At 40.7% G+C, this 15,775-nt stretch overlaps 1 protein-coding gene across 4 annotated transcripts in view; it reads left to right on the forward strand.

Annotated features, from left to right (window-relative positions):
- The window catches only part of RNF144A (ring finger protein 144A), a 67,591-nt gene extending 56,020 nt beyond the window's left edge, over window positions 1-11,571 (forward strand). For all 4 annotated transcript variants that reach the window (XM_040598254.1, XM_040598255.1, XM_040598256.1 and 1 more), the window contains 4 exons: window positions 93-300; window positions 2,156-2,303; window positions 3,623-3,712; window positions 6,812-11,571. In XM_040598254.1, the coding sequence (XP_040454188.1) occupies window positions 93-300; window positions 2,156-2,303; window positions 3,623-3,712; window positions 6,812-6,943 (578 nt within the window). In that variant the 3' untranslated portion in view covers window positions 6,944-11,571. The remainder of the gene's footprint in view (window positions 1-92; window positions 301-2,155; window positions 2,304-3,622; window positions 3,713-6,811) is intronic.
- Window positions 11,572-15,775: the final 4,204 nt, after the last annotated feature.

Below are 15,775 nucleotides of genomic sequence, written 5' to 3' on the forward strand. Positions count from 1 at the left end.
GCCCTGCCAGTCAACCTCAGCTTGAGTACATTGTTATGGAAGGCCAGTCTTGTAACTGCCTTTGAATTTTGTTCTTTTATGTCCCTTTGTAGAAGTGCTTTTGGATCCGTGTCGGACTTGGTGTCCATCCTCTACTTGCCAGGCAGTTTGCCAGCTCCAGGAATCAAGCCCACAGGACCCCCAGCTGGTCCAGTGCAAAGCCTGCGACATTGAGTTCTGCTCTGCTTGCAAATCTAATTGGCATCCAGGTCAAGGCTGTCAAGAGAACATGCCAATCTCTTTTCTTCCAGGAGAAACAAGGTAAAGTATTGCAAAAGATCAAATATTTAGAAACAAAACAATCTTTGAACAAACCAGAGTATGAATAGTAAAGTAGCATTCTCCTGATACTCTCTTTTAAAGCTGCTTCCTTCACTTAGTCATTCCTGTTCTTGTAATGCTGTATTCCAAAACTGGATAGCTCTTGGCAGTATTGCTCATTGCCACTATTGCTGGTAAAGCACAAAGGAGCTGCTGGAGCCTCTGTCACTGGCCCTTTTGCCCCAGCGGGAAAAACACGATATACAGGCAGCTCATGAGCTTCCCTTCAGGAAGATCTTGTTGCTGCTGCTATTGTGGATGGCGTGAGGGCTGGTAACATCATGCCAGACAGTGATTTTTAGGATACTCTCTTGACCATCCTAACTGCTGCACATTTGGCCAATGATCTTAAGTTCTGTTTCAAGCTGTTTCCAGTGGCATACTGCAGCCAGTGAATAAGAAAGGCCATTGTGCATATGTTCCACTTAATGTTTGGGCTTTTTCAAAGATTGCATAGCAGTTTGAGGTATCATTAAAGACCTGGCCAGCCTTGGACTTAGCTATTCATACGTTGTCTTCTTTCAAGCTTTGCTGTAACAGATGACTAGCTAGGATGCTGTCATGATGAGTTCCTGATTAAATATAGTAACTTTTGCACATGCTTTTTGTGTGTGCTTGACCAGAACTGAGCTTACTAAACTTCACAAGGTAAAAATTTTATCTGTTTTCCTTCATGTTTTGGATGCTTTTAGTTCTTGCTTCATTTTTTTACTTTGTTGAGGTTTGTTTTTTTCATTATTTTGGAGAATAATATGCCAGTAGCAGTTTGTGCTACCATGCGTTTGGAGTTTCATATACAGTTTATGGATTCAAAGCATTTTTCTGTAATACAGTTGCCCCTAGTGTGACTAATGTGTGTGTGTCCTTTTATCCTGCCGTTGGGCAAATCAGTCAGTCAGTCAAGGGTCAGTCCTGTTTTCCAGCAAACTGTTGATTCCCCATCGGTTGTTCATGTGTCTCCCACTGGCAGTGGCTGCAGGAAGTGTCATTTGTTAAGGTACATTTAAGTTAGTGTGCATAAAACCTCCATGTGGTAGAGAGCTACTCAAGGGAAATAAATGTTCTTCCAGTGTTTCCACATTCCTCTGTGTTGTGCTCGCTATACAAGGGGATGTCCTGTGGTTTTGCACAGTCATGCAAGACAAAAAAAGGCAGTGCTGACCCTAACTCATGAACAGTGGTCTTGCTAGGACAGTGTTGGAGATGAAGAGATCAACTCCGAGAGAATGGCATGCCCCCAAAACCTCACAGTTCCTGATTTGGAGGGAAATTTCTAGGGAGGATCGTCAAGGAGGGCAGAGACAAGCAATCTTTCCCTGGCATCCTGGTCCAAAGGAATGTGGTCTGGGCTTGTTGTGCCATCAAGGGATTGCTTCCTCTTCTTTTCTGAGAAAGAAGGAGGGAGGAGAAAGGCAAATGACTTAGATGTACAAAGCGTTTAGGTGTTAACTAGCTGCTGTTCCTCTGATATATTCCAGGAGAAAGCTGTGTATCTGTTAGTGTCTATAGTTAACAAAAACAGTTGGTAAAATATGTGGTAAAGAAAATGTCCTGACTCTCACGTAGGCACTCAACATTAAACCGTCATTAAACATTTTTTCTAGAGATATGTTTGAAAAATAGAGAATAGCCAAAATATCTGAATAATAAAACCCAGCTGAATACCTAGTTCTCTAGTAATTTATCTTTTTTTTTTTTTTTAATGAAACAGTAGGCTTACCTTCTCAGCATGGTTCTTACATGTTCTTCTCTAAACTGACATGGCCATGTACTTATTCCTCACTCTCCCCCACAGTTCAGTTTTTAAAATGGAAGAAGATGATGCTCCAATCAAACGCTGTCCAAAGTGTAAAGTTTACATTGAACGAGATGAAGGCTGTGCCCAAATGATGTGTAAGAACTGCAAACATGCCTTTTGCTGGTACTGTCTGGAATCTCTTGATGTGAGTACATACCATGGAGTCTGGTTCTCAGAAACTTAGAATTTCATTGCTTTGCCATCCAGCAGGCTCATTAATCAATTAAATAGTATCTCACTAGCTTCTGCCCAACTTGGTGGTCCACAACCCACCAGACCTGATCCTGGTAATTTGATAGGATTTGTGCTCTCTTTCACTTGTCTGACCTGTGCAATTTTAGCATTTTGCTGATGTGAGTCAGTAAGTAATCATTAAAAAGTAAAATTTCATGAAAATACTCTGTTTGCAATCTTACTTAGTGGCAAGTAAGATTGGGAAGGGACGTTGCTTCGCTTTGTGTTTTTTTTTCCCCACTAATACTTCATTTAATACTGACTTTTCAAGTTCTCCTTCTTGAAGGAGTTACAGGATGAGTACAGCAATGTTCTTAGTCTTGAGACTTCCTTAGTGGAAGTTTAACAAACTAGATTTGGTGCGTCATCATGTAGAAGATTAGCAGTCAGATTTTACCGTTCATTGTGTTCTGTGGGACAAGAAATACATCTGACATATGAAAAAGAATACAATGTTCTCCTAGCACCAGGAGTTTGTCAGTCTATAAGCTGCTGCTGTCATATGTTTGTCTTTTTAAAATCAGCCTGTTATCATGCCCAAGGATCAGAGTATATAGAATATACAACATCTGTTTCCATTTCATCTGCTTTATTTTATAACATTGTTAACAATAGCAAAGGAAATGTTTGAAGTTCCTGAAAGCTACTCTGACTATTCAAATCCTGGGGTTGTCCTATTTGAATGCTTTAATAACAGTCCTTAACTCACAGGCTTTTCATGTGCTCAGTTAAAAAGCAGCGTTCCCTTGGTACTAGGCCTGCTGTCTTGACTGGTTTGCAAAAGGATGGCAGGACAGGTAGGGACATAATTTCTCAAAGATCTGTGTTGCCCTTTTACTTTCAACTAGTAAAAGGAACCAACTGTGGGAAGTCTGCAGTACAAGTATTCGTTTTCCTTTGTTCTTTCTGTATGTGTAAAATGTATGCAATAGTCCTTTTCTCGGATCCTCTTGCTGAACTCCATGCTAGCATTTAAATATGCAGCTTGAGAGCCTTTGGGAGAAGAATTCATTACAGATACATAACACTTGCTAAACAGCCCTGTTTGTGAAGATGTTTAGCTGTAAACAAAGCACTTTGGAAAGGTTAGACCTGGCCATATCCACTTTACTAAGTTTTTATCTTCCTGTACAGTTCCTGGTTATAAATTCTCAGGAAATAGTGGTTTATTACTTGAAGAACAGTTTACACTTCTGTTTATTGCCTACCTTTTATTTTAATATTTTTTAGGATGATTTTCTCCTTATACATTACGACAAAGGACCTTGTCGAAACAAGCTGGGACACTCCAGGGCATCTGTTATCTGGCACAGAACACAGGTAAAGCTCAGATATTTAAAGGCTCTCTACAGGTCTACTGCTGTCATAGTGCCTTCCTTTGCCTTACTCATTTTAACACCTTAGGGTAAAATTCTGTGCTGAATGGTAGCTGATCTTCATAGCAGATTTTGTTAAAGAGGGCTGTAGCTCGGAGAGGAACAGTTTGCTCTCCCAGAGAGGACACTCCTGGGCAGAAAGCCACTGAGAATTAGAAGGGGTACATTTGCAGAGCCAGTTAAGTGCCAGTCCAAGTGCGTTCTCAGTAAACACAGAGGATGGACTAGGTTGCCACCATCCATATTACTAACAGGAGAGCTCATCCTGCAAGGGATCTTTAGCTTCAGATCCAGAACTGGAAAGGAATTAGCCCGAGTATGCTCAATATCTTGTTATGGACTCCAGTTGACTCATTCATGGACAGAAGGTAACACCACGAGCTCATCGGTAGTTTCAAACACAGATTCAAACTGACAGTTACAAAGAGCGTGGGGATGGCTCTTGTAGCCTAGACCTAGTCTTGCTGGACCCACCATGAATGCTGCTAATGAAAGTGCTCTCTGCACTACTTTAATGCATGTAATATAAATGCTAATGTGTGACTTGGTCCAATCTACTGCCTTTACAGTCACTTCAGAGATACAGGGACATCTGGGTTTCTGAGTCATCTTTTCCTAAATTAACTGTGTGCCAGTAAAAAGCTACCTTAGCTTGAGATGAAGCTCTTTTCTTGAAATATACATTTCTCTCCATTCGAGCATAAACCCCAAGTCTAGAGAATAAACCCCAATTCTGGTCAAACAGCTAAACTGAAATAAAATGAGAAGGATTGCACCGCGCTCCCTCCACACACACCCCTGGGTGCCTGAGCTATGGACTGAATTTTGTGTGGCTTAGCCAATGGTATCTTAGGAAGTGTGTGGATAGATAAGTTGTCTTGATGTACCTGTAATATGAGGTGATTAATCTGATATTTGGAATCTGTTCTTAGCTACAGCAGTTAGTGCAGATACGTTTGATAGACAATACATTTGATGTTCTGGTCGTTGTTGAGAAAGCAAATGGTAATTCTCTGCCAATCAGGATATGATTCTGCTAAACCTGCTTAAGCCAAATCAACATTGCAGTCATTTCCTTATGTGAAGTTTCTTTGAGTATTTAGCCAAGACAAATTGAGGTGAGCCTTTGGTTTGTGGTTTGTGGGTTTAAAAGAAAATATTTGTTTTGGCCAGAGGGAGTGGCTTGGTGCTGAGTAGGACAGCAACTTCTTCAGAGGCAACAGAACCAAGTAGAAGATGAGTAATACTCAGCAGGCAGTTTTGTTTAAAAAAAAAAGCAAAAAACACAAGAAAAACCCCAAAATAAACAAAAAAACCCAACCCACAACAAACAAAATGAACCTTAATTATCTCTTTGATAGCATATTGAGGCAGAAAGGAAGGTGAAAATTAGATAGCTCATAAAAATCAGCAGTAGTCGATCCAGTCCACTGAATTGCTAACTTCCTTCCAGCTTGGCTCTGACCAGCACACATCTAGCCGGGGCTGCAAGGAGGTAGGCAGGGGCGTGCTGCCTCCGAAGATCAGTATGGCAGCAGCTGCATTTTTAGTAGTCACGATTTTTAAAGGAGGTGAGGATTTGGCTTTGGTTTGTGTCTGTACGAAGTAAATACAAAGATTAGCACATGACATGTGCATCAGATTGTCAGCACCTCAAAGGAAAAAAAAAAAAGAATAAGTAGCGAAACGTGCACACCTCTGAAGCTGAAAAAGAAATTGCTCTTGGCAAGAAATAAAATTGTTGGGGCGTGGAAGTTCGAGCTCCTCGTCCCTGGACAGCTAAAAGCCGGGACTGAAAGACTCGGTCAGGGCGGGAGGCAGCCCGAGGGCGGCGAGCGCTGTCCCGCAGCGCCACCTCCTGCAGCCAGCCTCGCCGCCCAGCCCCGGCCCCGGTGCTGGAGCTGCGGGAATACGTACGTAGTAATCAGAACGAGAAATTGGCCGTGGCCGACAAAAGCACTAGTAAATCATCGCTTCTATACCATGGCTAATTAAATATTTGCCAGCTAATTGAAGTGGCGTATCTAGCCCTGGCTAGAAGAATTCTTAATGAGTACTGCACTCTTAATTTCGTTTTGCCTTCTGTTGTGGGGTTTTGCTAGCAGATTAGCATTCCGCTCCTGCCTTCATTATTCAATATTATTCACAGACTCTCTCATGTGAATTAATCTAAATTATTTTCTCAAATAATTTGCGGGCGTGTTGTTGCAGCATTACACTTACAGTTGCCTGTGGCAAATGGGAAACTTCCTCAGGCGATGAACCTCAACTTGAGTGTTTTTTTAATAGTTTTCCAGATTTAAACTCTGTAGAAACTAATAGAGTTTGGCACGCTGACAGGATGGGTAGGCCTGTGGTCCTCTGCCCATGCTGGGAAGAGGGTGATCAATAAATGTCAATTTAAAAAAAGCTTTTAGAGTTAGGTCATGTACCCTGAAGCAGCAGGATGAGCTCAGGTCTGACTGCAAAAAGCCATTACATATTCAGAGTCCTCCTGTAGTCCATAATGTTTGTAAGCTGTGGCTGAGATCCCCAAGCTTGTGTTGCTGCTGGTGGGAAGTTTGTGGGAGTCTTCCCTGGCTGTCCATGAACAACATGAAAACTTTGACTGATTAATTTTGGAGCTTTCTCCAGCAAAAAAGGGAGCACCTGGAAGTGAAAGTCTCTAACTCTTTTCTAGTCTTGATCCTGATATTTACGTCTGATCAAGAAAAAAGTGTCTAGTCAGTTGCTTCATTAGTTGTTTGAGATATAGCAGAACTCGAAAAGGCAAATAACAGTGTGCATCACTTTGTGTGATGGACCTGAGTTGTGTGGCACGATGTTGACTGGAGCCATGAAACATGAGCGTTCGCTCTCTGATTTCACTCATGTTTGCTGATCGCAGGAGCTGACTGTAGCGTACTCTTGGGGGGAAGTCCTCACTGTGGTAAGGTCAATGGCACTTGCTGAGATCCTGTCGAAGGACACTGGTGGTGCACTGATGTCAGCAGAATGCAGACAATTGCTATCCCTAATGCAATGGTATTCTTTTCTCTTGCAGGTGGTAGGAATTTTTGCAGGATTTGGTCTTCTACTTTTGGTGGCCTCCCCTTTCCTTCTGCTTGCTACACCATTTGTTCTGTGCTGCAAGTGCAAATGTAATAAAGGAGATGATGACCCTCTGCCTACCTAGACTGAAAGAAGATTGGACTCATCACAACACGTGTTTTGATTTTATTGTTGCTGTTGCTGTTTCCCTCTTGCACTTACATTGGTGTAGCCTTACTTGCCCCATTCTGCTTTTCATTGACACACAATCTTGGTTCCAGAAACTGTTGTTACTACTGTGGCATAGATAATTGATGATAGACAAGGAGGGTAATGGAAGGCAAGTTTGGTGCTAAAGGGAGACCATGGACCTGAGTAGCTATCAGAGATGAAGAGATGATACTGCTAAAAAAAATGCAAAAGGTTTCTGCTGCCCTGCTGGTGGACTGGGAACTGTACAGAATGGCATCAGCAAAACAAGCTGAAAATGCATACAAACCTAAATGTTTGCATATCTGTTCGCTTACATATTTGATGTCTTCTTATTCCTGTATGTATTTGTTGCCTATCATTTAAACCAGATAGTCAACTTACTGTGACTTTGCCATGTTTATTACACATCTGTTTTTGTTAAAGCTATCACAATGTCATTTTCAGTACCTATTTTTCCAAGTATAAGAAAATCAATAAGGTGCATATAGGCCATCCTATGCCTTTCTTGAAATCTGCGGAGGGTTAGAGGGACAAAGTTGGTCCTGTTGCCTTCCAGGAATTTTTTGAAGTCTTAATATAAATTTGTTTGATTGAAAGCTACATTTTAAAAATGAATTGATGAAGCTGTAAGGTTGACACAAACCTTGGTGTCACAAACCTGCTATCTAATCAAGGTTCTTTTAAAAATGCATTGATGGTATTGATTACCGCTGGACCACTAGTATTTTTCTGAATTGTTATTTTTTGCTGTTGTTTAGGGTTCTGCTACACTTATAGGGCTATGTAACTTCTAATCCAGGTATCTTAATCTTTTTATATATATAGAGAGAGATATATAATCGTATTTAAACCAAATGTGTAAATAGCTGTGCTATTGAAAGATTTTGGAAGGTCAAAATAGCTTGCTTCTGCCTTTAGGGCAATTACTAAAAAATACAGGACTAACTTTACTATTTAGCAGACTCTTGGGTTATCAGTGAATCTTTCCTTTTAAGTATAAAAATACATCAGGGTTATCCCTGTAGTTAAGAATAAAAATGCCTGGGATATTTGTGGAAGTTGTATTTTACATTTAAACTACTTAGCCCATTTTCAGAGTTAATATCATAGGTTGTATGGTGTATGCTGTTAATAACAATACTGTGACGAAACAAGTTTTTATTTGAAAAATAATCACTTGATTTGATGATTTTGTGGAATTCACAGTGCTGTGTTTCCAGGATAGTAAAGCGTGCTAGTCAACATACTATTAATCATTGTAATTTCTCTTTAGAGATATTTTTTTGAAAAACATTTTACTCTGATTGTAAAGCCTACAAGAATTTGACTAATAACTTCTTGCTATGAAATATAAAGCACCTGAAACAATGTGTATGTCTGTGTGTAGTACTGAAGGAAAACATTATTTTGAATGGCTTGCGGACTAAGTTCAACTGTGGTTTTTTCATCATCATTTATTTCTGTGCATTATCAATGTACTGAAATGGATGAATATGTTGAAGCCAGGATAACTTTGCACTACAAATGTATTAAGACCCTTCAATGCAACTGCTTCTGGCTGCTGTCACAGGCTGGGAATATGTTTTCATAGCTCAGGCATAAGGAAGTGACTCCTCCTTTATACGTTTGTTTTATACTGTCTGTTAAATAAAAAGACTGTAGGGTACAATTTTGAAAAGGGCCACTGTATTTTTATAAAACAACTCTTGAATTGCTTCTCTTTCTCCTTCTTCCAAGTTTATTGGTATCCAGATTCAAACTGTATCTGACCACAGATTTCAGCTTCAGGAGCTGGAGGTTGTCTGCAATTTGCTTATCTGGCTTGTTTTTAATGAGTTCAGCCATTGTAGTGTGAAGATAAAGGATAGCTGGTTTCCAGCAAGTCTGAACCCTTCATGGTGTCTTCACATTGTTTGTGGCAATGCGCTGTTCAGATCCTTTGTTATCAGAGTCTTTTCAGTATTGTAAGCTATCTCTGTTATTAAAAAATGCGTAATTGTTCAAAAATACCTGTGGAAGGAAATCAGGGTAGTGCATTGGATGGCTGTTTTCCAGCCCCCAGGGTGTGTGTGAAGCACTGAGTTCAGCAGGCAGGGATCTGGTTATCTCACCCGGCTCTGGCAGCAGCTCAGTCCGTCTCCCCCCATGTACCCCAAGCCGAGCACCTGGGTTGTGCCGAGTCATTGCTTCGGTGTGCAGAAGTCCTGGAAACCCTTCTGCAAGGGACAGCTTCCTGCAGGTAAGCTTGAACAGTGGCCTTTCATACTTGGCCCTGTAATTCTATTTAACTGGAGAAAAAAAAAAAACCTGGACCACAGGACGTAAAAGATTTCATGAGCTGTTACTTTTCTAACTAGCAGCACTGAGGGATTTTGCTGTGTGCGGCAGTGGCTCTGATGACCGATTCGGCTGCTGGGATGACAGTAAACAGCGGAGGTGCTGTGGCCTGTTAACAGTACCAGTGTCCTCCTGGTATGAGGTTTACGTTCTCTGTGCCTTTCTCAGAGACAGCCTTTTTGCGGCAGTATAGCGAAACTTGAGTTTTCCACCGTACTGTGTGGCCAGTTAATAATCAATGTCAACATTGATGCATTTCCAGATTTAAAAGAAAAAAAGAAAAGTCTTTTATGAATACAGACATCTTTACATTATAGTTTCTAATTGATGCTCACTGGTAACGTTATGTATCAGAAAACTGTGTATTTCTGTCAGTATATCTCTCTGATCTCGACATATTTGAATTTCTACTGGAGATTTTTATGACGTTACCTCTTGTTTCACATCCTGGCTGTTGGGATAGACTATATGCCTATATATGTTTACCAAATACCTAATTTGTTCAGGTTTGCTAAATGTCGTTCCATCTGTATTCTTCTCGGGGATTTTTTTGTTTTTCTTTTTTTGAATTTTTTTTTAATGCTGATTTGATTCCAAAGTAGCAACTTCTGGTGGTGGTGTATTGAGTTTGGGGCATTTTAATGTTACAGCTTACATTGATAGTGTGACATTCAATACCCTGAAACTGAACTGTAAGTACCTTATTTTAAACTCTGACTTTTAAATCCCCTGCCATGGAGAAGTGAATGTTTGTCTCTGCTGCTTTCCAGATGAAATTCTGTTACAACAGCTTTGGCTTTTTAGAATTTCACCAGAAAAATAAGGTTCACCACATGATTTCTCTTGAGTTTATTATGGTTATGCTATTATTTAGGGAGTTTGGATTGTTTTAAAAGCTATTTTTAGTGGCGTTTGTAACAATACATAATTTGCATGTTCTGTTGGGATGAAGTGGAGTCATGTCTAGCGAGCGTCAAGTCCAGACTCCGGAGGCTTTGCATCTCCCTAGACTTGACATTCATTGCTTGGGCTGAAGTCAGCCCTGAAGAGGGGTCAGAGCACACAGCCCATACCACCTTCAATGGTGGTAGCAATGTGGTTTCCCCACGTGACATTGGACAAGTCACTTATCTCCTTTTATCTCAATTTAACCATCTTTTAAATGGATGGACCAATGTTTACCTACCTCACATGAGGATTGTGAGGGCAAATTCATTGGTTTTGAGGCTCTTCAAGATCCTGTGATGAAAGACTGTATATAAATGCTTACTGTAGTTTTATGTTAATATTTCAGTTTTATTCATGTTGGCATTCATCCTGAAACCTCCTACTACTGACTTTAGCATGCCAAGAATTTGGGATGCTTTCCCCCACATACCAAGCAGCATGATCTTTCCTCAAATACTCTGGCTTATGAATTAGGCAAAATCCCAAATAAGAGCTAACTGGATCAACTCTCGGCTTGCAGTTCATCTCCTGACATGCAGGAAACACAATCAAAATTAGTGAAAAGATCTCCTGTTTGTGGAGCTGATATTCACAGATCAGAAAAAGATGAAGTGCTTTTGTTATGAGCAGGAAAACGAAAATGAAGTTTTGTGCATTTCATCTGTAGGCCTTTTACTGTATAGGAATAAATATATTTGATACAGGCTGTTTTCATCCCAGTGAGGTGCAGCATGCATAAAGCTTTGTGCAGGTTTGCTTTTTTAAAACCAAAGTTGGTACATTTCATGTGCATAATCTAAAATCCTAAGGAAGACGGGTAGAATATGGTTGTTGATGACAGTGATATTAAAGGCATCAAAAAAGCCTGCATCAGTGCTTAATTGCTAATGCACTTATACTAAGTAAGGCATGCTGTTTGTGTTTAGAGCCCTGTGGTCTTCATTATTGCTTTGAGTTGTGTATCTCTCTTATAAGAATTCCAGGAACATTAGGTACAGGTACATGGTACATAACTGAACCTTTCTTGATCATTTTACCATGGATGTATTTTAAACTTGTATAGGGATAAGCATGAAGGAGTCATGCATATCTATAAATAATGTATTTGACCAGTGTAAAAATAGTTCTGTTGATGTATTTGAAATGTAAGTACATTTTGTGCCACTAACACTGTGATGTATAAAAGAGCTGTTGAATGCCTTTTAATGTTGTGTTTTGTACTTTGAATCATATTGAAGAGTTTAATTTGTAATTTCAATAGATATTTTAAATGAATGCGTCTCCTGTGATTCTTCATAGTGACTTCCCAGTGCTATACATTCACTAAAGGAAAGTGCTTTTGTTATGGTAGGACTCCCTATGCTTACCCACCTCTTGATCCTTGATCCTGAGCAAGCACAGCCTGTAGCCTGGAGACCTCCTGCCTCGTTTCTGGGTGTAACTGAGGTTTCTGGCTCATTGTCTCCCAGTTTAGCCGTAGGAGTGAATCTGGGAATCTCTAGAGATAATTTGACCCACAGCTGGGTCTTTGGTCCAGCTCCTGTTGCAGTCCGCTGATGGACGCCCTAGCCGGGTGAATGCGCTGCTCCAAGGATCACTCTGAGATGTGTGTATGTTCTTGCACCACACATTTAGGTCTGGTGGAGATAAATGCGAGTAGCTTGTATTCCCCTGGGTTTGTGTTGTGTAGGTGAAACTTTCAAAGGCAAAGTGCAATCACCTGAACAACAGAGCATACTGAACTCCCTCTGACAGTGGAGTTGGCTCTCATACCTCTCAGCCCATCAACACGCACTTTGCATTTTGCCCGAACTGCAGGTGAGGATGCAGTCTTGTCTTCAGTGCTCTTAGTTTCTTTCTCACTTGTTAGGGTGCAATTTGTCTATATCCCTAGGAAAAGCACAGGCACAATTTCTTAAAAAAAATGGTATGCATAACTGATGCGTGTATGTGCTTTATATCTGACAACTTAAGAAAAACCAAGGCTGCATAATAGCTGCTACTCAGTCATGCCTCCTGTCATTTGCATGAAGCATAATGATTTTTCTCCATAAGGGAAAGATCAGTTTAGATATTTTGTTCAATTGGGCAGAAAAATGTCTATAAATGCCACTAGGGGTTTTGACCGATTCTAGGAGCAGGTATCATTAACAAAGCAATCGCCTGTCTTTCCCTGCTCCCACAGTCTGTTCCTTCCAATTAGGGTATGTTGTGCTTTGCAGTTTTCTTTCAGAAAGGAGGATTGTTTCTCAGTCACTTGCAATTGTATGGTGTAGTTCAGTAACGTTTAGCTCCCTGGGCATCTCCTCAGTCTGTCTGCCCTGTTCGGCTTACCTTGCTGTAGCAGGGTTTTCTTACACATGCCTTCAGCTCTGTGACTGGGTTTCTACACAAGTCTGTAATCACAGAATCAAGCAATTCAGAAACTCTAGGTAACAGACTTCAGGGTCTCAACTGTCTAAAATCAGATTATTTAAGTTGAATTCTTAAGTGGCAAACTGTAGCCCATGTATGTTCTAGCAAATAGTGTCCAGCATCATTCAGTCGCCAGAGGCGACCCGCATCCCTAGTGGTAAGTTCTGCTAGGAGGGACCCCAGCCCCAGAGTAACTCCTGAACCCCACCTGGGCATTGGGTGGGAGAGTTCAGGTCAAAATCATGCCAGTAACTGTCCTGTAAGAACTGAACAATTGGCACAATTGAATCCCACAGCACAAAAACATTGTGCTAGGTCGAGCATTCTGCTAATTATAATGGTGCTAATAGAGATGCAGATGTAGAAATTGAATTCTAGAGACTGACAGTGCCAACCTGCAAGCACAGTGCATCCACAATATCCGCAAAACCTCTTTTTAAAAAAAATTATTTTCTTAATTGGAGATCATCTAGGATGTTTCTCATAGGAGATTTTATGCTGTGGGTACTTGCCTGTTAACAGTGCATCTATACTTATTTTAAGCAGGGTATATAGAAATTGATGGAACCTTTGCTGATTCTGATTTTGAAAATAAGAAGAGATAAAAGGCTGTCTTGCACACGGATGGCTTTGCTACTCAGACTCTGCACTCTGGGAACCAAGATCCAGCCTTGAATCTGACACCACTTAATTATGAGGTTTGTCTTAACGTTCAGGTGTCTGGCCTTAACTCGTGGTAGTCACGCAAAGACACTATTCTGGGTCTTTGGGACATTTCCCTTCCCATCCTATACTGCTTACTGCTTACAAAGATAATCATCTAGAGAACTTAACTTTTTTAGCCTCTCAAGATGCTTCGCAGATGTGGGTTTTTTCCCCGCCCACTCTGATGACAGAAGAAATCTAGGCAACTGTCTTTGCTCAGACTCACAACTTTTACGTGGCTAAACCTGAGAGCAACTGTTGCAGAGTGCCTTACCAGAAGTAGTGCTTTCAGATACCAGGGCACACCTTGGTGGAGGAAACGAGAACCCGGTTACACTGCTCCCATATAGTGTGTGTCTGTGTGTGTGATGTCTATAACTTAACACGTGGCACATCCACAAAATGTTTATTTGCTGTAAATCATGCAAACCGACTCACACGTGCAAGTGATGGAAATGCACTTGAAGGACTGAATAGTCCAGTTCTTCTGTGGTGTGTGCACAAGAACAACATCAAGCTGGATTTGCTAACTGGTAATTTATTCCTGGTGTTCCTTGGTCACTTTTTTTTTAAAAAAGCCTAAAATGAAATAAACACTATAATCACTATATAAACACTAAACTTAAACCCAGGGTCGCAAAGAAGAGAGTCCCTGGGAGTAAATGCTAGGTATCCTAACTCAATGCTGTTTTGTAAAATCTGAATGTAAATATGGGTGTCTGGCTGTTGTGTGGTACTTTATTTTTATGCACAGCATGTCCTTAAATGTCAAATGTGGCTTCTAGTCAGTGTAGTTTATATATGTTTACAGGAAGAAGAAATTCTACTGTGTAATTTTGTAGAGCAAGAAATGTGATCCTGGAGCAATGGAGATTGCCCATATTAGATAGATCGATAAAGGTTCTGGGTTATTTTTTGTAGCTTTGCATGGAAGAAAGTGTATTAGGAATAGAATTAAATCACTTCCTCCTTCAAAACACTGCCTTCTCCACGCCCAAGCCCCCCCCCCCCCCCCCACCCCCCCCCGAGTAGCTGGAAAAGAAAAAATAAATGTCTATAAGCTTGAATAAGTGGGACTCCATGTATGCTATGAATTGTATGCTCAGAGCCCATGAAAAGGGATTAACCTTTCCATTACTTTTTAGTGAGTTTGGATTTTCATTTTAGGTGAGCCACAAGCTTGTCTTGCTGAGTAAGAGAGCACACGTGACAGACTGCCGTGTTCGTGTGACAGGTTTTCTTTGCCAGTGATTTGCCTCAGTTGTCATGACCTGTTTTGTGTGGCAGAATACAAGAGACTGGTTTTGCTGTGGATTATAAGAGAAAAACATGTATCATTAAAGGAGAGTGAACATAACGCGCTAGCTTAGCAGGTTCTGTAGGCTTGACCTGCTCGTACCAGTCTAGATTAAAGTCTGTGGACTCAGCCATTCCTGAGATCTACGCTGCTGTGCTTTAGTCTTGAGAATGATTACAAACAAGCACACATTTTAGTTTGGGTTTGTGTTTGTTTTTTTTTTTTTCTTTGCTCCCTTGAGATGATGTTTGCGTTTTGGTGGGTGGCAGAAATGCTTGAGGTGCCTCAAAATCCTGAGGCCTCATTATATTTTGAGAACAACACTTGTTTTGTGGGATTAGCCACAGGAGAAACGTGTGAGACTGTGCAAAATTTTCCTTTTAAAATTGCCTTGGCAGATAAGCGTAACATAGCATTTGTTTCTTTCTTTTCTCACCTCAATAATTATTAGTCTACTCATTTTGTTGAATTCTGGTGTAACTTCTATGATGGGTGTACATCTAGTGAGGGTTACCCGAGTTGGAATAGGGATGCACTTTTTTTGATGCGTTAGAAAAGCACATGAAGCAGGGTGTTTTAAGCCCCGGCGGTAAGCGGTGCTGCTGAGAGCCAGCAGGGTGCAGCCTCTGAACGCCGCTGCAGCAATAGGGACCCGCTGGCTTCGAGAAATCCCTATTAACAAGGTTTCTATCTCAAGCTTTTAAAGTCTGTGTTTCCAAACCTCCGCAGAGCTAATCGTAATGATATCATGGCTAAAAATAACGATGTTACGATGGGCCTGCACACTCTGCTGGGGCTGTTTTAGTCTCTGGGTATTAACATATATTATTGCTCCTGCTCTCTGAGAGTATATAAACCTTTTCTGAAAATGGAAAAGCCTAAGTAGTTGAATTTTCAGAAAACTGATATACACATAGAGATGTTTCAGTCTGCAAATGTAAAATGAGAGGTGCAAACCAGAGGTCTCTTTCAAAATGCCGTGTTCAGAGAGTACTGAGATTAATCACACTGAGAGAAGAAGGGTGAACACTAAAAATCAGTTAGTTCAAAACAGATTAAGTA

The sequence above is a fragment of the Falco naumanni genome, chromosome 6 (assembly GCF_017639655.2).
Source record: "Falco naumanni isolate bFalNau1 chromosome 6, bFalNau1.pat, whole genome shotgun sequence".
Lineage (NCBI taxonomy): Eukaryota > Metazoa > Chordata > Aves > Falconiformes > Falconidae > Falco > Falco naumanni.